The sequence below is a fragment of the Trachurus trachurus genome (assembly GCF_905171665.1).
Source record: "Trachurus trachurus genome assembly, chromosome: 15".
Taxonomy (NCBI): Eukaryota; Metazoa; Chordata; class Actinopteri; order Carangiformes; family Carangidae; genus Trachurus; species Trachurus trachurus.
Window position 1 is genome coordinate 10,844,546 of NC_139906.1, and position 24,142 is coordinate 10,868,687.

The 24,142-nt window shown below is 40.8% G+C and overlaps 1 protein-coding gene across 4 annotated transcripts in view; it reads right to left on the bottom strand.

Annotated features, from left to right (window-relative positions):
• cep170aa (centrosomal protein 170Aa) overlaps window positions 1-20,862 on the bottom strand; it is a 39,957-nt gene extending 19,095 nt beyond the window's left edge. For all 4 annotated transcript variants that reach the window (XM_083988379.1, XM_083988381.1, XM_083988378.1 and 1 more), the window contains exons 1-8: window positions 20,699-20,862; window positions 11,015-11,074; window positions 10,397-10,533; window positions 6,263-6,352; window positions 4,232-4,313; window positions 3,906-3,961; window positions 3,553-3,775; window positions 1,697-1,834 (exon numbers count right to left, since the gene is read on the bottom strand). In XM_083988379.1, the coding sequence (XP_083844505.1) occupies window positions 1,697-1,834; window positions 3,553-3,775; window positions 3,906-3,961; window positions 4,232-4,313; window positions 6,263-6,352; window positions 10,397-10,501 (694 nt within the window). In that variant the 5' untranslated portion in view covers window positions 10,502-10,533; window positions 11,015-11,074; window positions 20,699-20,862. The remainder of the gene's footprint in view (window positions 1-1,696; window positions 1,835-3,552; window positions 3,776-3,905; window positions 3,962-4,231; window positions 4,314-6,262; window positions 6,353-10,396; window positions 10,534-11,014; window positions 11,075-20,698) is intronic.
• Window positions 20,863-24,142: the final 3,280 nt, after the last annotated feature.

The window sequence follows — 24,142 nt, forward strand, 5'->3', positions numbered from 1 at the left end:
ACAAAGTCTTTCACCAGCTCCATTAGCCAAAGTATATGGAATTGAGAGCGATACTTACTGAGAATTAGAGAGTGGTTAACTAATGATCGCTGTAGTGTGGAGTGAGAGAGTGGCCTGTGTGAACGATGAGTGCATGTGTGTGTGCATGCGTGTGCGTTGGGAGGAGGAAAAGGGGGAGCTGGCGCAATGGCGTAACCCAATCAGCCTGAGTGACAATACACAAGGAGTGTGGGGGGGTGGGGGGTGGGGTTCTGACAACATAGTCTATTCACTGGGAAGGAGAAAAGGACACACATTAAACTTAACTGACACACATATGCATGCAACAACAAAAAAACATTCTCACATAAAATCACTTCCTGCACTGAGACCTTTTTCTCTTTTTCACTTCTCCTTCAACTGCCTCATCTGATGTTAACAGTTTATTAAAGCAGATATAGAGGGTGTGCTCACACCATTTCAAAAGCACGGCGAGCGATAAGAACCTCTTTTAACGCTGAGGTTTCTGTAATCTAGATAAATACAGAGTTTAACAACCCCTGGAGCACGCTGCTTCACAACCCAATCCAACATCACAACATCCATCCAACACTCAGCCTAAAAGTCAATGCTGCAAGACGGCAAAATGCCTGGCTGCCACTCACCCTCTTCCATGACTGAAGTAGCCAATCCCATTCGCCTGATTTTATTTTGTGGAGCTTTAAGGGATTCCAAACACCGTGCAACAGATTTACTCCAAAATGAGTCTTTTCTAATCTCACGCTAACAGAAAAAAAAAGACTTTACAAAACTCTGCAGAAAAATCTGCATGGAAATGTCTCCTCCGTAATTGTTGGAAGTACACAAAGCCTTCGTTTTTTTAGGCTGGTGAAGACGCTGCCAGTGTGAGCGTCCAGATGTGGCGAGAGATTTGAGGGCGCTTCAGTCTGCTCCACTGTTTGATTAACCTCCCCCCACTCCTTCTGACCACAGTGGTCCTAAACACTAAACCAGCCTGGCACAGACTGATTTTGCTTCGCTGAGCTGTTTTACTATTGGTGTAGCCTCTAATCCTGTTACTCTGACTATACACCACCAGTTAACGGGACCCCCCTACCCCCCAACCCCCAGTCCAACGGTCACTACTACGTACACATATTGTAGGCAAACAGACACAGATACAGGCTCTGAAAAACAGCAGCCTTTGTGTGCACTCGCATGTACATCATCACACATAGAGTCAGGCTGACAAAAACAGTATTGTGATTTGTAGCTTTTCACACAAACCACAGAGAAGACAAGACAGTGGGTGTGTTAAATGTGCAACAACAACAAAAAAAATACGAGTTCACTATTACATCCAATGCGGTACGCAATCTGTGCCTTGTGGTCAGACATGTTTGACAAAATACACACAAGTTGTTCCATATAGTCCCAAAAAAAAATACATTTTACAACATGTAACCCTACAAAAATGAACCGCAGTGCAGTGAAAACTGTTGATGTCCTGTAAAAACTTTTATAACATGCGCTCCGAGCCAAAACAACCTCAAGCCAAAGACAGTAAAATTCATTGATTTGGCATGTTTTGGGAAGAAGATATAGTCTTTACACATGACCACATTTAAATTGTTCCAGGCATCGTTTTCTTCACTTGAACTATAGTGATGACATGTGTGATGATGATGATGATGACGAAGTTAAAAACTCATCCTACCTGAAATGTAGCCGTCGTGTTTTTTGGTGGATGACTTAGTTTCCTGTTTGAAGGAGTTCTCATCATCTGCATCCCCATCCCCCCACCATGACGGCTGTCCATACAGAGGGGTCCCACGAGGCAGCGCTGTGACATCCCCTAAGACAGATAGACAAACACAGACACAGTTCAACAAAGCTTTGCAGAAAGTATGTTTTACCCCAGCTTTAACTTTGGCTTTGGCTGCCATCTTTACTGGCTTCACATACCGTGGTACTGTCAACATAAACTGATCATTGTATCATGATGCCACAAAATGAACCCAGCTGCTGTTTGTACATTAATTCCCCTCTGGCCGGGTCTTGCACCACTGACCTATTTTCCGAACTTTAGCCAGCACGGACATGTGTACACTCAGCCTCTCATGCACGCTTTTTCTCTCTCTTTCTGACATGAAAGGTTTAAATAAAAGAGGGACTTTTCCGTTTGCCTGTCTGTCCCTATTAGTCTGAAAGTTGACATGGGACAAGCATCCTGTAGCAGCTTCTTTTTCAGAGAGTGGACGGCACAAAAGAAAAGGAACAGGAAACACAGCTGAGAGAGAGAAAGAGAGAGAAGGGAACGACATGCAACAAAGGTCTCCTAGTGGATTTGAACCAGTGATGTTGCCCCTTAGACCACTGTGCCAGAGGAGGCCTCATCCTGTGTTAACTTCTCTCTGCCATTTCCTCTTTGTTACTTTCTTTTCTTTAAGTACACCTTATCTTGAGCTCTGCAAGTTTAATCACAGTACTGTATATCCAGATAATTATAGATGCTTTGTGCCAAACTGTTTGCAGTAAGTATGGGTATTCTATATAAAAGCTACTGAATATATGTTCTATGTGAGGTATAATATCTGGGTGAGGTGTGGTATTACAGTAGTATTACTGCAGGATTACATCCTCACAACCACAGAGAGGATGTCGTTAAAAGTGTGTGCAGCAGATGGGGTGACAGGCACCACCGCACGCGTATGTTTGCTTGTTGTCAGGCCAAATGTGCAAAAATAATGTGGATTTCTGTGATTTTTTGAATTTAAAAAGTAGTGGTGGCATATGGGTTTGCATTATGCAGGCACTCTGACCCTGTTACTGCTTAATCTGTGCAATAACCCAAGCCCCACATGGCCTTGTTCTAACATCTGGAGATTATGCAGGACCCCTGCTAGCACCCCAGCATGGTTAGTCAAGTCAGTTATTAGGGACACCCTCAGACCTAAACCGCATGCTTGATATAACAGAGTAAATGTTGGTGTGGTGGTTAAAGCCCTCTCCCTCGTGACCACGTCCACCCCCTACTGGCCCGAGATAAAACCCCCACCAAATTTAATAATCTGTCTGAAAATGTGTTTTCTTAGAGGAAGAAATCCACCCTAAACACCCACAGTGTAAATATTACAACTTGCATTTTTGTGTGTTGCGCCAATGTGGAAATGACTCCACCTACAATATGTGAATGAAAAACAGAGAATCCAGTTGAAGAAAGTCAGGATACATTCAAATTCTGTGAACTGATATAGAAATGGTGACTTTAGAACAAAATAATACAGAGAAAAATGGCTATAATTAATTACTTTATTTGCTGTGATGAAATCTTTTGGTTATCAAATATGACTTTTGGTCTGCACATTCTTAGTAAAAGAAGAAATGAGTGGACTTATGGTCGTGTATATTTCTATATTTCAAGGAAAGAATATAAAAAGATCAAACAAATCAACACAGCAGCAAATTTGCTTAACTCACGTTCCATATTTGGTACTAATGGTGCACATCAAATACTAAAATAAGCTCATACTATTTCAGAGACAGCATCACATTTCCATTGTTGCCTCTCACCTCCTATTCTGTCCTCTGCTTTGTGACCGTCCACTGATTTAGCTTGTGGCTGTTTGACCCCGTCCGTTGTTCTGCTCTCCCCCGACCTGGAGGTGCCACCGCTGGGGGACTTCAGTGCTTTTGTTGGGGTCTTTGCAGGAGACTTGCTTGTGGTTGTGGTGGTAGTGGTTTCACCATTGGATGGCTTTTTACTAAGCTGGAGGCCGCTGGTGAACTTTTCATGCTGGAGAAAAAATTTAAATATTTGTTTAGTGCAGAACAATAGAACAGTGTATCGTGGTCAGTATTGATATTTGATAGTTTGTGTCAGGCTGTGTGTTTGTGTGTGTGTGTATGTGTATGTGTGTTCTTGCCTTTAGAGCCTCCTCAGGCACAGTGAGCTCTCCTCTCACCACCGTGAACAGGTTGGTATGTGATACACGCAGGTTAGGGAAATACTGGCACGATTATGACTCATGAACATAGACATACTGACATAGACCACTTACATACATGTGTGAAACAATCTAATAACCCTGACCCTGCAAACGCTAAATCCTCCCATCTCCATATATTGTAAAAAAAAAAAAAAAAAAATGCCATCTTGATATTAATTAAAATTATAACATTCAAGCTGAAATATTTAGTACATTGTTTGGATGATGACGTGTCCAGGTTGAAGAGGTTAGAAGTGAAAGGATATCATATCCAAACCTCAGCTTGTCCTCCAGCTTCAGAGTGATGTACATCTGCTCCTGGATGCGAACATCGTTTACAAATGTCTGTGGAGGGAAGAAAAACAGAAACATAAACACAAAATTACCACAAATTCAATAATTATTTATGAGTAAATGTGAACAGTTAAGAAAAAAGGGGGGGGGTATGACGTAAGATAACATCACAAAGCGCTATCTGATAAAAGTTGTCCAAGTTGTGTCACACACTTTTCTGCTTCAGAGAGCAGATATTAATGTTGCAGCTATTTAGTTATATTCATTACCTACTGTATTAGTCTCACAATAAGTTTTTTAGTCAATCAATTATTTGAGAAGTGATAAAAGGGAAACATAAACTCCTACTTAAACGTTATTCAGATATTTTCTGCCCGTTTTATGAGTTTGGAAACTAAAATTTGCTAGAAATTCTTGCTGCCAGACAGTTAGATCATATTTGCATGTGGTCAAAGAGGTTAGCAGGCATGAAGCCACTGTGAAGAGTTGAGTGAGCTGATCCTGGTGTTTCTATACGCCCACTACTGAAAGCTTACGCATGACACTTAAATTGTTTTCTGCCCCCCCTCCCATTTCCCCCCTTCTCACCCCTCCTTCTACTATGCGGCTCAGAGAAAGATCAGGTTTCACTAAACTGCAAATGAAATTCCATCACACTTGCACTGCTGTTGTAATAAAACATTCCTGTCTCCTCTCTAGTGAGTTGAAAACACCACAGCGTAGCAAAACAGCAAGTTAAGACAGTAAATGGTGGGACTGACTGAACACAGCTTTTTACTCACTACTGCGGCAAATCTCTACATATCCACTGAGTCAGCAGGAGAAAACTTCCTCTGAATCCAACCAAAAGAAGCTGGGTGGTTAATGACACAGCAGGAAGTGACTCTGACTCTTACTTCCTGTTTAAGAGCTGGGGAGGATGTGAAGGACATTCTCCATGAGTCCAGTCAGTGTGCTGGACTGTGACTGAGAGTGAGTGCTAATCACTACACATGACTAACACCATGTGGCAACTGTAATTGGGTTTTACTGACCAACAATGTCAAGAAGTCAAACATGGAGGATATATAGCATAAAATACAACATTTAAATTGGCTCCTCGAGGTTAAGTGGCACAGTTAAGTTCTGGTGTATCTCCTGCGCCTTAACCAACTCCCTAAATCCCCAAAAATACAATTTCAACAGACCATAAGTATGTTCCTCCAAACACAAGAAAATATTACAAAAGAGAACAATTGCCACCCTGTTTTTTTTTTTTTTCAACAACCCAGTTAAAGTGTGATATTATTGGCTGCAAATATCAGCTGAAATCCATCCGTTAATGAAATGATCATAAACAGATGTTATCAATTATCTGATGACAATACATCTGCCTCCGATACACCCTGCACTCCACCAGTTCCCATGTCTTTTGTACAATGGCTTCCTTCCTCGCTACTGTCCTGCTCCGTTTACACAATGTTGATTTAGTTGCCTCATGTTAATATCTCTACTAATATCAATTTGGAGTGAGAAAAGGTCTAAAGGTGTTCTCATATTCAGTCTGGCAGCGTGACCTTTTGGTTTGTACTTAAATCGCAGACTATGGCCTTAAGTCGTGATTAGCATAATTAGGTTTCAAATTGACCTCAACCCTGATATAAATCTTCATTGACACCGAGATTGATTTGGCTTTAGTCCCATTGACTGCCAAAAATAAGTTAACCTGTGACCCTTTACAACCTCCCTCGTCTCCTTCTACTTTTACCTTGAATGCCTTTGACTTGATGTCTTTCCATCTTTGCAGGCTCCATCCATCTTGCCCTCCTCCCAACCCCCCCTTTTCCCTTTTTCAGCTGTTTAAACTCATTCTTTTATCTCGGCCCATCCCTCATCCATCATGTGGCCTCCTTCTCCCCTCTGTTTATTTCCATCCTGTCTCCCTTCTCCTTCTCCTCTTCCTAGTTTTATCTTTGTCCTAACCTCCCTCTGGTTTTGCAGGTTTCTGTCTGTGTACTCACCCCATTCAGGCTGCCCAGGTCCTTGACCTTGTGTTCATCCGTCCCGGCCTCATAGTTGATGACTGCATGTTGCTTATCCACACTGCGGGACTTCAGACAAAAACACAAGAGACTATTAGCCGAGGAGTATCAGTTACAAGCTTAACATGATTATTGAAATCTGACTCATTAAGATCAAATGTCGTCTGTCCTGAATCTGATTTCTTAACAGGAAGAAGAAAATATTGGTTTTAATCCACTTTAAAATTTCTATGCAGAGCTTTTGGTGAAACATGCTGCATCAAGGTTTCAGATAAAGTGCAAAGACTGCATAAAAGCCACTGTTTCTAAGACAAACCATTAGATGGCTGTGTGTAGCTTGAGAAATCTGTGCTATGTTAAAGCTTTGTGTAAGAATCGGCATCGTATGTCAAGAATTCAACCTTGTTCAGAAGTTTCAATGTTACTATGTGTGATATCAAAGCACATCAGCAGGTATTTCAATGTCTCAGACAATGCTCACACCTTCATATTCATACACACAGATGTGCAAACACACACACAGGCAGAACAGTGCAAGTAATGGAGGGCTGGAGGAGAAGGTATTGATTTTCTACAGCGTCCAGATATGAGACCGTCAGCTGTTTTGAGGCTAAATTGTTTCCAACACCAACAACACAGCGACCCTCTGTGGTTTTCTGCTCTAGGATCTGGGAAATCTCTCTCATGTATCAATGCCAGAGAACATATCCACAGAGCACTGTATGCATTGACATTGAAAAATTTGCTGCGGTCTCAAAATGTCTCTTGGAACGACCTTCAGATACATCATTAAAATATAAAAACTAAGTAACACCTTGTTCTGTAATAATTTGTTTAGCATTAGCAGGTTATATTGAAATCCTAACTCAGTGAACTAAATATATGCTGTGTCTAAGTTTGTAGCTGCTTGCCTAATGTTATATTTCATAAAAGGAAATGCACAATTTCTAAGAAATTAGTTATTTTACTGCATTACTGCATTTCAGTTTCAACTTTTATTTTCTCTATTACTAATTAAACACAGTATCTGATAAATATATGAATATACAGACCCATACAGGCCCAATAAACAAATCTTTCAACATTGCTAAAGTGCAACTGGATCAAGTTGTCTGACTCATGATTCACACAACTGAGAGCAAAAAAATAAGTAATTTGCGGAATGAGATCCAGGCAAGAATGAGTTCATTGTTCTGAGGGTCAATCAGTGCTGATTCAGATACTCGGTCTTCATATGACTCCTTTCCATACACCAGCGACTCCTCTTGTTTAAACAAGAAGACATCTGGAGAGCAAAAGTATAGTAAGAGTGTTCAGATAACGCTGAAGTAAAGCCAAAGGAAGCAGCGGCAGAGAGCCAACCGCTGAACAGATTATCTTAGTGAGATTAGGCCAGATCAAACAGGATAGAAGGCAACTGAGCTGCCTGTTGTACCTCACACCACAGGAGAGAGCACACGCGTCGTGTTACGGATATACTGCTGACCAACTGAATTCAAGCAGAGGCAACTCAGAATACAAATGTGGAGTAACAGAAAAAGTGAGTGTCAGCCAAGTGGGGGGAAAAAACTAAACATCTGAAGTGAAAGCTAACTGTTTGAAACATACGGCACCACAAAATGAGGATTAATACAGTGGAATATTGTGGACAAAGGCGAAAAGTGAAAGAAAAAGAGAGGGGAGAATAAGAGATAAAAACACGAGGCTAATTTGATTTCAAATGAGGAAATACACAGACACACACACACACAAACACACACACTGATAACTTGAGCTGTGAGATAGAGGATATAATCCTAAGAGACAGAAAAAGATACAAAATCCTCTCTGACTTCTCTTATCCAGTTCATTTCTACCCAGAGGAAAAATATATCGTATGATTCAGTCTGACATCATGGAGACTTCACTACGCCCCTTCCCTTTTACAATAAATAAATAAATAAATAAAGTAAGAATCCACTCCCGTCACAGTTTGTAAACAGGCACAACTGTCAGAACCACATATATGGGTGTGTGATTGATGGTGAAAACAAGCCGCTGGCGAATTTCACAAGATGACACCAAAACATCTAGAAAACCCTCCCTCAGGCCACTCATCCGGCAGCGTGATGATCCCCAGTCATACATTCAGTTTTTATATCTGTCGGCGAGTGAGCGTGTTTGTGTTTTATTTGGTCCGTGACACGAGCAGCACTTAACATTTAGCCATGTGATGGGGTCTTGCCTTGTTAGGGCAGTCACATGGACGACAACTGTTAGCAGCAGCTACACAAAGTCTTAGACAAACACACACACACATCCACACAAAGCTAAAAATGTCCTTGATTTGGCAGATTCTCCTCATTTTTTCCTGTCATTACCAAAGGCATCACAAGGATAGAGACACAAACACAGAGCAACACACAAACCCACATGCAGGAGCAGCAGACCCTCAGGTCATCGGAGACGCATTAGGAGAAAGTGTTAGAAAAGTAAAACAGATCTTTAACAGCTCCACATGCTTCGGTGAATGACCCTTATTACTGCTCTGTGGAAGTGTTCTCATTAAAGAAGAGGAGTGTGAGAGGCCGGCTGTGAAACTAGAAGTAAAACAAGCAGACACAATACTAAAAGAGCCACATGGTCAACCTTAAGACACACGGCTGAGAATGTGAGAAATCTCACAAGAGCGAAAGCTCCAGATCAGACATGTGTGTGTGTAATCTAATGTACGAAAAGAAGACAACCTTGTGACACTCCTGCAAAGACGCTGTGGGTATCTCCATTTAGACTGTCTGAGCAACATCTTTAATAAACATTAGACACATTAAAAGTAACAAACCCTGTAATCCCCATTTTTTCCGTCTCAATTTTTTTCAATAAAAATTAATGACCTGTGTTGACTCTAACACACATGTCAGTGTTTTTTTTTTCCAGTGGAGCTTGCCAATTAAAATGTCTTTTTTTTTTACTATGTCAGACTTCTTAGTATCAACGAATCAAATAAACAGACCCAGTGTCATGTATTACGTGTGTGAAATAACACAGTTAGGCAATACCACTACTTTTAGGCAGAGACACACTCTCACAACCGAAGAGTTATTATGCCGGATGGTGGTACTGAGCTAAAAAGGCCACAGCAGGGCAGTAAATAAAGCCAAATTCTCAAGTGAAAATGAAAGTTTTGAGAAAATAGGGTAATGATACTGTGAACTCTGAATTTGAAAGTGGAACTTTAATCGGTCATGAACTACTTTTCACTCGCAAATGAAATGCATTTTATATGCTTTCATTCTACTGTTTATGCTTTCCTCTTCAACCCGTAAATCCCATTACTGGATTAGATTTCTTCGATTTGACACTGTAAGCAGCGATTCCACCAGCGGGACTAAATGGTATTCAGAGGGCACACAGAGCATGATTAATTTTCACCAATAATAATCTTATTATAAAAAAGTTACAATGTGCTGTAAAGAAAGCAGAAACCTAGAGATAATATTAGTTTAATGTGATAATATAGTAGAAATAGAGTATAAAGTATCAGAAATGTTGCGAGAAAGTAAAGCTGAATTCCACAGGCACAGAGAAGATAAATATAAATCAGTAAGTGAATGTGTTTTTGGTGGTCAAACTGGTACCAGTAGGAACCTCTCTCCTCTCAGTGTGTAATGTCATAACAGCGGCCCGGGTGCAGCAGCCGTGGATGCACCCTCTGCCCACTACAACCGACTCAGCCAGATAAGATCTAACTCAAGAGGTATCTGCCCCACTTTCTATTAATAGTGCGGTGACCAGAGGTACACATGAGCATACGCATGGTCTCTGGATGTATGCACAGCTACAAAGACACCACTTCAGTGCACACGCAGACACACAACACACACACACATAAACATGCTCTGTTACTGCAGCTAATTCATACTGTCCTCAGTCAGACTCAGACACACAATCAATGTGAGGTCAGGGGCCTATTTACGTGGCTGAGATGTACAAATGAGAGTCAGTTAAATCTTATGCATGTTTAACTCTCTAAGACTCAGGATACTATGGGACTGTAAATAAAAATCTAATAAACACACACTGACCTGCTTTAATAGAGGTCAGAGGAGAAAGTGATGTGTGCCGTGTTCTCACCTGTAGCATAAGCTCGCAGTCATCCCGGCCGACAAATATCATTTCCCGGGGAAGTCGGTGGCGAGTGCCCCCGCTGCTCACCAAGAACCAAGAGGTCACACTCATCTCTGCACCGTGCTGCTGCCTCTGGTACACACCTGCAGGGACAAGAAGCAAATGTATCTCTATGTTCAACTCAATCTGTAATTCAATGAACAGATTTGTCATTTAGCTGCAGCACTCCTCACAGCTTTAAAACCACACATGAATTACACAGCATGAATTATTTACAAGCAATCCCAATTCAGATATGCTCATGATAAGAAAATCCAAATATCAGCCACTCTTCAAACCAATCCTGAATCTCATACGCTAAATTATCCTCAGTGCATCAGCTTGAAAATCACATTGGGTAAAATCCTGAAATGGTAAAGAAATTCTGAAATTTTGACAAAGTTTTGAAAACAGTAAGCAAACATCAACCTGACACTTGACACTTATGGGCTGGCTGTAAATCTGAAGATTTATTATTCTGAAAGAAATATCTTTGTTGAAAAGTGGCAAGACGATACAATTTGTTTTAAAATACTGAAAAAAATGAATTGAGTTTAATTGAGTGAATTATCCAGTATTACACACCTCTGGTCCAGGTAGCTCACTGCTGATAGACCACTGACAACACAACACAGCTAGGCCATCCTGAGAGAAGAGAAGAAAGAGGGAGGTTTAGTTTGTTTTTTTCTTTTCCATTTATTCTCACAGAGGCAGGAAAACACATCATTTTGCAACATGATATAATGAGTAGTGAAGTATGAAACAACATAGGAAAAGATGGTGCAACAGTCACCCTAACCCAAATCATAGACAAAGCGTAAACACTGGTAGAGATACGCGGACTCAACCCACTCCATCTTGCCTCATTTTGTTTTGCTGGTAGGGGGAATGAGATCGAGTGGGCGGTCTTGCAATGTGATGCCTCACTGTCTACGCCTGCAAAATGAACACCCAGCCAGCCAGTAAGACACATCCTTTCTCTCACTCTGCCTGCCCTGATCATTGCCAGATGTTAGAGGAGGAAGTGATGTAGGAATGTTGGCCGGCTTCACCAGCAGGACATTTATGTTCCCTCCTGTCTCCCTCCCTCCCTCCCCTCGCCCTCCTTCGGATGAGCTGAGAAAGGAGGTCAAAGCCAGCCACTCTAACTTTCTAACCGCCCTGGCCTGGAAGAGCAACATTCAACAGGACGAACTGACAGCCGTGTTATCTGCACAGCTGTTTCCCAAACGGACTGGCTACAAAGCACATTAGAAGTTCAATTGAGCGACTGGGCTTGATGCTAATTGCGTGAGCGACTGGATGCAAAATTCAGCAGCAGCAGCAGCAGCAGCAGCAGCAGCAGCAGCAGCAGCAGCCACGAGTACATTTTCATAATTGAATTTTTTTCAAACTGTCACAAGATGACAACAACCTCTCAGAGTGAAGTGGAGGTGCCGTTATGCAATCCACTTTAGGAGATTGTTTAATGTGGTTACACCTTAATGTTTAAGTTTACATAGCACGGTTTGGATGGGCTCAGCGCTTCTCATAATTATCTATCCCAAATTTAAACATAGGTTTTCAAAGGGAAGCTTTTCATGGCAATTTCAAGAGTCGCTAAAATAACAGGAGCTCTGTCGTACGTAGAAAGTGCCAAGAAAAGCCCATCAGAGAAGGAATTAAAGATTATTGAGCTGAGCTCTTGCTCACTTGACCTCATAAGTACTTGGTATACCAACTCAATAATCCTCAGAGTGAAATTTTAATCAACCACACACCTCTTGAAGGTTCCTCGCACGACACTGCAGGGAACATGACTGTACCAACATCTGTCTCTCATGTCACAGGGATCAGCTTTACGCTGCAGCTACAATTTAATATGATGTGTGGCACTTTTAGACAGCTGTGAGGTACAGTGATATGTGCATCTGTTGATAAAAGGTCATTGGCAAGACCTGTTGCATGTAGACTTGGCCAGACTTGTTTTCTCATTAGAAATACCAATAAAATAAAAGTAAAATAACCATTTATATTAATAAAAAAAATACCTACGACAGTAACCATAAGATAAACGAATGCTACATCACCACATTATGTGTCAGGTATTATTTTAAGATGTGATATTCTGTTTGGATGCCACGCTGGAACAAAACAGTGTGCATACATTATCAGGGAAAGCTTACAAAGAACAACAGCACTGCCATTACACTATAATTATGATGTGTGGTCGCCCCTCCCCAGTGTAACCAAAGCATCACACTCACTGCAGACTGCAAGGTTAACGAGAATGTGGTCGAGGAGCCTGAAAATGATGCATACCAGCCTGTGTGGTGCCACTAAAAAACCTTCTCGCTATCACACATGAAAGAGATGGCCCAGCTGGAGGAATGCAGCGGTGGGTCTGAGTAAGGAGAGACAGCTGGGAAGGAAATACTGTCTGCTTTACATGTGCTCCTTAAAGTCTTAACGTTAAACGGTCAGTTCACCAAAATTACAAAAACCTATTTCCTCGCTGTAGTGATGCACAGCCATGCAAATAACCGTGAGCTAGATTTGGGGATGTAATAATATCCATCTTGCATTTCTGCCTCCACTCGGTTACAGCGGAGGTGGATGAAATCTGAGGAGCTTGCAGTTCTGGAAGACGCTGAAATCTCATCAGCATAAGAATAGATTTTGATTTTGGGGAGTTGTTCAGAAATACCAGGAAATATGAAACCTTGGGCTCCAGGAAACTCCAATCAACATTTTTCACTGCAGTTTCATTAAAAACTAGGGTGGCAACTAGGAATGACTTTCCTAGTCAATTCAGATTATCTTCTCAAATAATCATGTGGAATACATAATATCAGGCAACACTTTATTTGACGCCTATCTCTATAACTCATTATAACCATACGCATTTTATTATGGCTTATAAGGTCAAGTATTATAATAGAGTTCAAATGGACTGTAGTTATACAGTGCTATAACTGCATTATAACTCATTATAATTATGGTTATAATGCATTATAGACATCAAATAAAGCGTTACCAAATTTTTTTGTTATCCTGTTGTAACTTTACCAAGGTCAGATGGCTTGTTTTATCTGATCAACTGCAAAAAACACAAAAATAGTCAGTTTACTACAGTTTATGATAAAGCAAAGTATCTAATTCTGTGCTTTTTACATATTCAACTAATTATTGCTGCTCTGTTAAAAAATAAAAATTGAGAGTAAATAGTAACAAGAATCATTATTATAAGAGAAGTATTTCTATAAAGAACTATTTGGCTCATTTCAACCATTTTGCTCCAACTCACTATGATTCATCAAACATTCTTCACTTCTTCCCACAAAGAAAGACTTAAAGCAGTCAACACTTCAAGTCATCCTCTGAAATGTGGAGCAGAAGAGCTATAAAATACTTGCCTTAAATGTTATAGATCAATACTGACAGAAACAAACCGTTAAATCCTGCTTGTCTTTCCCCATTCAGCAGCATTTTCACTGAGGCCAATAAGGAGGAATAGTGACCTCATGATTTTGGCAGGAATTCCCCAACTCCCAGACCCACACTTATACTATCTCCCACACACACATTACACACACATGCACACACACACACACAGTGAAAGGGCAGGATTATTCCAAGTGGACTGTGAATTCTTTGTGCGGAGAAGATGGCAAAGAACAGGAAGCATGCGCAGCACTTCCTGCGGTGGTGGACACTCATCTTTAGTGCTTATGTTGATTTGTCGACCGGACAGTCTGAAAGGCCTAAAAACAATGTGTGTTATCCACAGTGAGGCTGCACTTTTATAGCTCAGAGGAACTGAATCATCGTGTCATCAAGGAGGAAATCATATTTAATGCTCACAAAGGGACAGCTTTGCTTTGCTATTACTTCTCATGATATAATAGGATGTTTTGAAACTTGAAAATAAGCAAGGGAGGGGGGTGGCTTACAAACTGGCGCTGGACGATTAGATTTATCGGCTGTGACTAATTGCTCTTCCAGCTATGAATCCGTTCTCCCATGAGACAACTTCTTTTCTAAACAATTCAAATCTCTTCCCTCCACTCTGAACCAGCCAATCACAACCAGACGCTCAAATGATACAGGAAGTGGCGTCAGAGACAGCACCGGCTCATTTATCATCATCACCTCGTATGTTTCTTTGCTGCAACACATGGCTGCTGCTCTCCACGTAGCATCTGGCTGCACTGGGTGTCCCAGGATGATGCAACAGCTGGGTAACCATCAGCACTACTCTACTCATCTGCTTTTTTTTTTCTTTCCCCAACCTCCCTGACAGTCACATCAACATCACAACCTCTGATAGCTGACTCAGACCACATCACACACACACACAGACAGCTGTTGTGTGTAGCCTAGCCTCCACATAGGCTACACATTTTTACACAAACATCCACAAGCTAAGCAAACATGTGTGAGAAGGACAGTAGGAGAGAGGAGAAGACAGACAGGCACAGAGAGACTACTCATACTCTCGTCACACACACATTTCCGCATTGGTCTTATGATGAGAGCCAAACTTAGCCTTTGTAAGGGTGTGGTTGTGTCCCTTCATTGTAAAAATGGAGCTTAAACTCAGTGCAGCTCCACTCAAATCCACCACAGTTACAGTGGATGCTCACTCTAGAAGAATTGCATCGTAAGAAGAAATACATGTTTGGCCCTGTGTGCTCTTTTTTAATGTGAAACAGAAGTGAGAAAACAATGACATTGTCAAAACCCATGTTGCATATTAGCACAACAGTGATTAAACTACAATTGCTTCTAGGCATTAACTGTTGTGAACCTTCATGTCTGGTTGGATCCCAGGAGAAATCCTCTGGCAGACAGGAGGTGATGCACTTTGTGTTTAGAAGAGCAGCAAAGGTTGACTGTTCTCATATAAATAGCACTCAGCAGTTACAGAAGCTTGAGCACTGATAGTGCCCTTGGCTAAACAGAGACACAGCAGAGAGCAAAGACAGCTTAATAGAGAAGATGTTGCCAAAATGTTAATAATAAAAAAAGACTATTAAGATTAACACTTTTATGAAAGGTCTGAAATTCAGGTTCTCACATAAATGCTATAATCAATATTGTAGCTTTGCAACAATGGGAGAAAAGATAACAAAGAGGGGTCGTGATGCTAGACAGCACCTTAGAGGTATGAGTAAAACCAATAACAGGAAAGAGCGTCTAAGGACAAACAAAAAAGCAGCAGCCTAATCCCCTTGAAAACGCAGAGGTAAGGTCAGTTAGGACTTTGAAATCGAAGGCAATAAGTAATAGACAAGAGACGGTGAATTGGTCCTGCGGCAGTATAGAGATGCTTTGGGAGCAGCAGGGAAGCCTACAGACCCTGAGGGGCAACCGATTCAAGATGAGATAGCCAACAACCTCTGGACAAACGAGACAAACGGACAGACAGACAGACAAAGGCTTGTCTGATCCCCAATGGTCGAGTCTACTGCAGATTTACAGACATGAAAGTGTTCAGTGGAGGAGGTAAACAATCTATTGTTCCACTATAAACTTCAGGCAAAAGGAGAGACTGGGCTTTTTAGTAATGTATCAAATACTTTTTCAACAACCTGAATCTGTAGTTTGTGAGGTATAATGAGCTACACTGTTGGAAAGTGACCTTTATAAAGTTGTAAGGTCATATTTATTTATTCTGAATGTATGTGTGATGCTTACTTTTCATGTAATATATGTGAGGAATGAACATAGCTTAAGAACACTGACTCCAGCACTTTGTTTGACATGTAAATATACATCTCTACAGGGCTGTTTGGGAGCAGTTAAATAGTCCAGTATTATATATACAAAAAGTTCTTGTTCTAAAATTAAGAGTGCACAAAGGAGCACGCTTTGGTTGCTCCAGGGATATCAGTCTGTAAGTGTTTGATTTCATTTGACATTTGAATCAAGTTGGCCCACTTTACTTCTCCTCATAAATGAAAAATAGCCATTAAAGAGTAGAAAAAGTCACTCCATATATTCTGTTGAAACTAGGGAACTCCTCTGACTTCGAAAGAAACCTTGTCCAAACCTTTTTACTCTGTCCGACCGTTCCAACCTGGATTCAGCGTAGTAATTTGTTCAAGAAAACCTCAACTACAGTTTCAGGCTGAACTCCTTGAGTTTACCGTCGTTAAGGCTCATTAAGCGACCTGGGGCTGAATGTAATTGTAGACTGTGTATTCCAGCCAAGGATGCTCTTTCAGCGTCCAACCACTGCTTAGACAGGCAAAGACAAATAAGGACGGAGAACATTTTGACACATACATACAAAGGGATCAGCTGCCTCATTTGCCATTTTCTCTCCTGATCAATGACACGGCCGGACGCATCCAACAACAACATCATGGTATCGAATGAGAGAGAAAGACGCCTTCTTTACTTTTTAAACTAAAGTGGGTCATGCTTTTCCCACTCTGTTTCCATAAATCTGTCTCATGCAGCTGTAATAAAATCTAAATTGAAATATAACAGAAAAAAATTGTGCTTTTAAATGAGACACTTTGAACAGTTTATAATTGATGCAGCTAAAGACTATGCGGGAACATTAATCTCCGTATGGCACAGCTATGGCATCATGCAGGGAGATAATAAATCATTATGGTGTCACTATAGTCTGCAGAAAATGAGTGTGCATATGTTTGTGTGGCTTTAATGTGGCTTATACAATACATGTTGCGGTATATGGGTGAAAAAAAAAAAAAAAAACTGGCCTGTGCAGCAGAAACGACCATATGGTGCAGAGAAACGGCCACGCGCATCACATGAGCAGTTGGCGAGGTGAACAAACAAGAAAACACCTCCATTTAGCCAGCATCCGTCCAGCCTGCCTCATTGTTATCACCATACACAACCCCACCCACTTCTGGCCTTGAGACATAAGCCCAGCACATGCTCTGTGACCCCTGCTTTCCACATGACCTACAGACCTACATATGGAAATGTACATTTTATGGATGTTGAGATCAGTGAAGTATTATGGTATAAAAAAAGAAAAGAGAAAAAAAGCAGTCTGCCCTAAAGCACTATCTGACAAAGTGGAGTTATTCCTATACAACGGGGGGGAGAAAACCAGCACTGTGAACAAGCGCTCTCACAGATAAAGAGATAATAAAAAATAGATAATTAATAATCCAAGAGAATTAATGAAGCACATGCCCTGCAGCGCAGTCTTTTTCGGCGTATGTGATTAATTCAAAGGAGCATGTGAGCGTGCTGAACATTTTTCAGATGATACACAAGATACACTCATTCCTGGAGGCAGTTTTCTCAATGGAGTATAGCAGCAGCAGCAGAATAAAAAAAAGTAAACTGATGTGCAAACTTAAACTACCGGTAAACAACAAAATGTTGGAACAATAAATATGATATTAGACTGAAATTGAACATTTAGTCAAGTAATGTATTAGTCAATCTACAGAACAGAAATTAGCAACTACATTAAACACCTATGGAGTCAAAGTTTGCATGGTGGGTACACCCGTGGGCCCTTGTGGCCCCTGCAGAGCAGATAATGACTGACCTGTGGCCCTTTAACAGGAACATTAGTATTTTGCCAAACCTGCCATGTTGATTATGACTCTAATGGTAATGCTGCCCACAGCAATATAGCCTCAGCAGCAGACAAAAATAGTGAACACCCTCACAGTGAAATCCACACTGGCACTTAGGAGGAAAAAAAACATCAATGTTAGCATAACAGGACAATCAGAGGGGGAGCCTGGCAGAGGGAGAGATAGGAATGGAAACTGCCCAAATACAAGATCAATATCTGCAGTGGAAAGACGCACAAAATACTGGAAAGTCATACGGGAGTGCGTTACACCCCAAAACAGATGTGAAGGTCATTCTGTTTTATTTTTCATTTTGAGAAGCCAGAAATAAAGCCAAACACGCCCTTGATGATTATGTTTGCTTTTTTTCTTGTTTTCTGCTCTGCTGTGACATCTCTACCCATTTTTATTTTACCATCGTCTTCCTTGTTTCTCTCTGACTCGAGAGACACAAGCAGGAGCTTGACCAGCCAAAGCTATCTGACTCTCATAACGCTTTATACAGATTACAGAAGTGAGATGCACTGCTATTTTTAACTATAGACTCTCCGGTACAAAAACATATTACAACATTGAACAGAATAGATTAGTATAGTATGAGGCTGTTTTCAGTCACAACTGAAAGCTCCCTGACCACTGAAGTAAAATGAACTCACTTCCCAAACTTCCTACTATACACAATAGCCGTGGGCAGGCCGGACAACAAAGTCCTGTTTCCCAACTACTGTATACACTACAATGGAAAATAGGTTCATATTACTGAGGCAAACCATTTCTCTAAAATAAAAAGCATCATTATTATGATACTGACCCAGATAACAAGTTGTAGCAGACAAGGTAGCAAGTTGCAGAGGTGAAATAGCAGGGCTTTTATTGCACTGTGTCTGCTCAGTATTAATAGTCAGCTTATGACTGTGCACATCGAGTGTTAACACGTAGCAGCTAACAATAGTCGGCTCGGTGACTGTAGGAATTTATATCGTATTATTAATGTTTCCAGTTTTCCACAAGAAAAACAGAACACAAAGCAACTTCAACAAATGCGAAAATAGAGTACTCTGCTTCTATTTATGTACACTGCTTCCCATGTTATTAACAACACTTTAACTGCATCAATGGACACGTATGGAGACAGGCTGCTGGGCTGTAGTCTAGCTAGGACATAGCTGTGGCAAATCTGTCCTGTGACACTGACACAGTTTTTAAAAATGTAACTGCCTGTAGAGCCAACCAGCCTGCCGGCAGACACGGAGGAGATGGAAAAAAAGGCAGGGTGAAAGAGAGAAAGGAGGGGGAAAAAGGAGCAAAGCTGGACTGGATGGTATTATCTGCACATTCTGTGGCTCGAACCCAAAGAAATTTGAATTCTTACAGCTGGGAGGAGGAGGAGACAAAAAAAACTGAATGATGTGTGCAGCGATACAGCTCTTGAGCTTTGCAAGAACACATCAGAACAGTAAATGAACAGCCAACTGTGTTGTAAACACAGGTCAGGAATGCAAGTAGTCTCCATTGGTACCGTTGACTCCCTTAGATGCAATTAAGGGGAATGATCGAGATGAATAAATACAATCAGGCTGCTGCTAAGAATAGAGGTCTCAGTTTCAAATGTTTTAAACCGTTGGGTCACTTGAACTTCTCATAGATCTGCTTCAGGCATTTGCACTGGAATCAAAACAGTCTGCCATCTGATAAGTAAACACAGATTTGTCCGTGAGATCCATGCATACGGTGTATCTTAATGTCCATAACAGGCAGGATTAAAGATAGGTTACTGTCATGCATTTGCACCAAGCCGTTTGCCATTTTCCAAAGTTTTATATTTTATGTGATGATGACAGCAAAAACTCAAACTCAACACAAAGAGAGCGGATGCATGTAGGCCAGCTACATCTGCCCCACGAAAACAAAGCCTCCACACAGGAGAGAGAGAGAGAGAGGAGGGGGTCCGACACCGGGGAAACCCTCTGCAGCTATACGTTACATAGTCAAATGCCTACTCACATTATAATAATAATCTACCCTTGGTGAAATATAGAGAGACACAAAGAGCGCCCAGACAGAGGCTGTGTGTTTCTAATGAGATAAGTTAAACACAAAGCGCTCAATGCGACCCGTCCTTCATTGATGTGCATCCTGTCTGTCTGGGAAGCCTCCTACGTGCGGACAAGAAGAGGATGCAACTTAAAAAAAAAAAAAAAACCCAGGTCAATAACAAACAATAGCATAGAGGGCGAATGTGACCGGTGTTTTTTTTATTTATTTAATTTTTGATCTTTCCACAGAAGCGAGGCTGTGCCGCTTTACAAAGGCGGAGCAGGGCAGACTGGTCATGCTGCTGCTGCTGCTGCTGACAATAGTAGCCATCCAGTTAGCCAACAGAGAGTCACACACATAACCAGGTGTTTGTGCTTGTTTATGAAAGGTTGTCCACCAATATCAACCTAGATAATGTATTTCTAACACGGGAAGCTCTTAAAAAAAGAAAGAAAAAAAACCTACGCTTGTTTTTTTTGTGTGTTTTTTTTAATCAACGTTGAGCACCCACTCGCATCAATAGATGGGCAACAGAAGAGCAGAAAACCGACTCTTTCTGTTTTTTCTCTAACGTAAACTTCACGCTCCTAACGGTCGAACACCTAGCTAAAATGCTGCTGTTACGAGCTATATTTTACTTAGCTGAATAAAAAGTAAAAGTCCGCACCTCACTTACCCTTTTTCCCTTTTCCCGGTGTGTGTTGGTGTTGACGGTGTGTGAGTGTGAGGAGCCCAGCCCTGCAGCAGCAGCAGCAGCAGCAGTACGGTCTGACTGTGTGTGTGCGTCGGCCTTCTCCCCTTCCGTTGCTCAGCAGTAACGTTAACGCTGCTCGAGCTCTCCCTCCCTGCAAGAGAGCGGCGCGCGGACCCACGTCGCTCCCGGCGCAAGCGTCATGACGACGGGGATGACGACCTAGACTACCGGCCACACCTTTCACAATAAAATCAGAGCCAAAACAAAACAAATAATACAATAACACAATAATATACAATACAATTCATAGATGTATGACTGTGTACGAAGATGTTTGGGTTTTATTTTATTTATTTTTTTATTATTATTACTGGTGTACTTTTTGGCCATCTGTCAGTAGAAGATGAGAGGGACAAGGCACTCCTGTGTTAATTAATTGAACTGTATGTTATGTTTTTTTTTTCGGATGTTGATTAAGGGAAGGGGAGGGAAATAAGCAAGAGGGGTGGGGGTGGTGTGTGATGGGGGTGGGACAGTAGCTCACATGGTTACGATGTACACATTTTATGTATGTATGATGTAAGGTGGTATATGTACGATGTATAAAGTGTATGTGTGTCAATTGTATAGCTGTGAATATGGTTTAATGTGGGCATATTGTAAAGGGGGGGGGGGGGCTGGAATAATAAAAACTTGATCACAAAAAAAATAACACAATAATATACAATACAATTCATAGATGTATGAATGTGTACGAAGATGTTGGGGTTTTATTTTTTTTATTATTATTATTACTGGTGTACTTTCTGGCCATCTGTCAGTAGAAGATGAGAGGGACAAGGGGACTTGGCACTCCTGTGTTAATTAATTGAACTGTATGTTATGTTTTGGGGGTTTTTTTTTCGGATGTTGATTGAGTCCAGCAAGGGCAGGGGAGGGAAATAAGCCAGAGGGGTGGGGGTGGTGTGGGTGTGATGGGGGTGGGACAGTAGCTCACATGGTTATGATGTACACATTTTATGTATGTATGATATAAGGTGGTATATGTACGATGTACTGTATAAGGTGTATGTGTGTCAATTGTAGCTGTGAATATGGTTTAATGTGGGCATATTGTAAAGGGGGGGCGGCTGGAATAATAAAAACTTGATCACAAAAAAAATAAAAAAAATAATATACAATACAATATTGTATATAAGAAGACATTCAAAAGAGGTCAAAGAGTTGCAGTGGTTGATTTAGGATGAGAGAGAGTGCCAGAGTGGTACAGTACGTGGGGCTCTACCAGCAAATGTCACCCTTGGTCACAAGTCTGCACCTTGAGGTGAGGATGAGCAGTAGCTGAAGTAGCTTAATTAATGCTTTAGAAACAGAACAAATAATAATAAGTTAAATGTGACAGCAGCCTATAATTATGTGTATGTAAAGCATTCAAAAATATTTTTTGCTTCTTTTCTCGACATAGCCTACTACCCATACAATACCATACAATTATGTATTGATCATAAGACAAAGGAGGAGAGACTACTATGATTTGTATAGCAAATGCCCAGTCACTCGGTCTCAGGTCTGGCTGGACCAGCAGTAGAAGAAGTAGCTTAATAATACTTCAGAAACAGAAAAGCACAATCTATTTATTTTGTTATGATGGATGGATGGATAGATGGATTATAACTCACAGTGATTTATATGTCACACGTACACAAATCAGTTATGTGGGCTGTGTCTCTGCCATTAGATCAAAAAACAATATTATATAACTCTACAAATATGTGCAGATATGTTTATAGATCCACATAAATCTGCAAAATTAGTTCAAATTCATGTTTAGCTGTCTAGTTTGGAGCTTGTTTTATTTCTAAAAACATATTTCTTGTGAGTAACAATTACTCAGGGAAATGTGAAGGTCGAAATGAGAACTTTGGAGCAGGCTAAAAGAACTGAAGATAAACTATCTACAGGACATCATATTGTTTAGATTATCATAAATGAGCTGCAGCTGCAAGGCACTTCCACGTGTTATAGTTAATTGTACAGGATGAAATAAAGCCTACTGAAATACACAGTGCAGCAAAGAAAATGCCTTACAGATGACAGAGACTGGCATCATCACTATGCATGGACTGCATGGCTGTCATCTGATCCAGCTTTTAATTTTGTAACTGTAAATCGTCATTTCCTGTGTTTGGCTGTGTTTTCAGTCCAACTTCACAACGCTCAGCTCAGCCTCAGCAGCGCCTGCGTCTACACTTCCAACCGTGGATGTTTCCAACTCGACCAGAAGTCCCTGTCAAACAGAACCGGGTGGGCGGTTTCCTGGACTCTCTGGTCACGTTTCGGGGGCTTCAGCAAGTTAACTATTAGCGGTGCTGCTGAGCCGTTGGCCATATCATTTTTATTTTATTTTATTTTATGCTAATTAAAACAGTTCTGAAGCATGATGCGCAACTAAAGTTGATTAGCATGCCCTGCACTTCTTCTTTTTTAAAACTCAGAATTAAATGAATGTTGTGGCATTGCAGGAACATTATTATTACTGGCTCGTTTTGCTGACTCAAACGCCTAATTATACAGTATAATATTCAGTTTTAGACGACTGAGTAATATTGATGAAGTAATTAAAATGTTATTAAAACCTACTCGGACATGAAAACAGAATAATTTGTATAGCCTACTTGGAGGCTACTGACAGCCAAATATTTAGTTTTACCTCTATAAAGTTATGGACGATCAACTAATCATGTAATAACAATATTAGTTGTAAAATTGTTATTACATTTCATGGTGTTCTATACATAAATTGTGTACCATTCTTCCGGTAAAACCTAAAGCACAAATAATTTATGACCTGATCATCCGAGAGAGAAAAAAAAAATTCAAACTGGAAAACGGTACACCCCTGTTTTGTTTAGAACTGTGACGTAATGACGCTACGTCCCTGTCAGCGTAAAAGCACTCGTTTCGTACAAACGGCAGTGCCGCTCACAAGGCGGGGCGGTTATGTCTATGGTTTAAATTTTATTTTTGAACAATACTTTTGAAAATCCGTGCACTTTTATGACATTTTTCTGATTTTAGGCAGTTGGTTAATTCATAGTGGATACATTTAAAGTCGGCAGGCTCTTGAGTGCAGTTTTAGGTCTGTTTTGTTGTTGTTTTTATATCAACAATTAAGTTAAAGTTAAATCTCCAGATATTAAATATAATGGTTGCGGTTATTATATGTTTTCAGTTTCCAAAATTGTCACATTATTCATATAAAGTCTGTACTGATTGTTTAAGTGCTCCTATTTCTTGTTTTGGCAGACAACATGTCTCCGCCGGTAGATACCAGGTCACAAATCGAGCCGACCAGTGAGTTGGAGGTTGGAGCTGGAATGTGCTACTCCTGCCGTTGCTAGGCTAGCAGCGAAGTGACTGACAAAC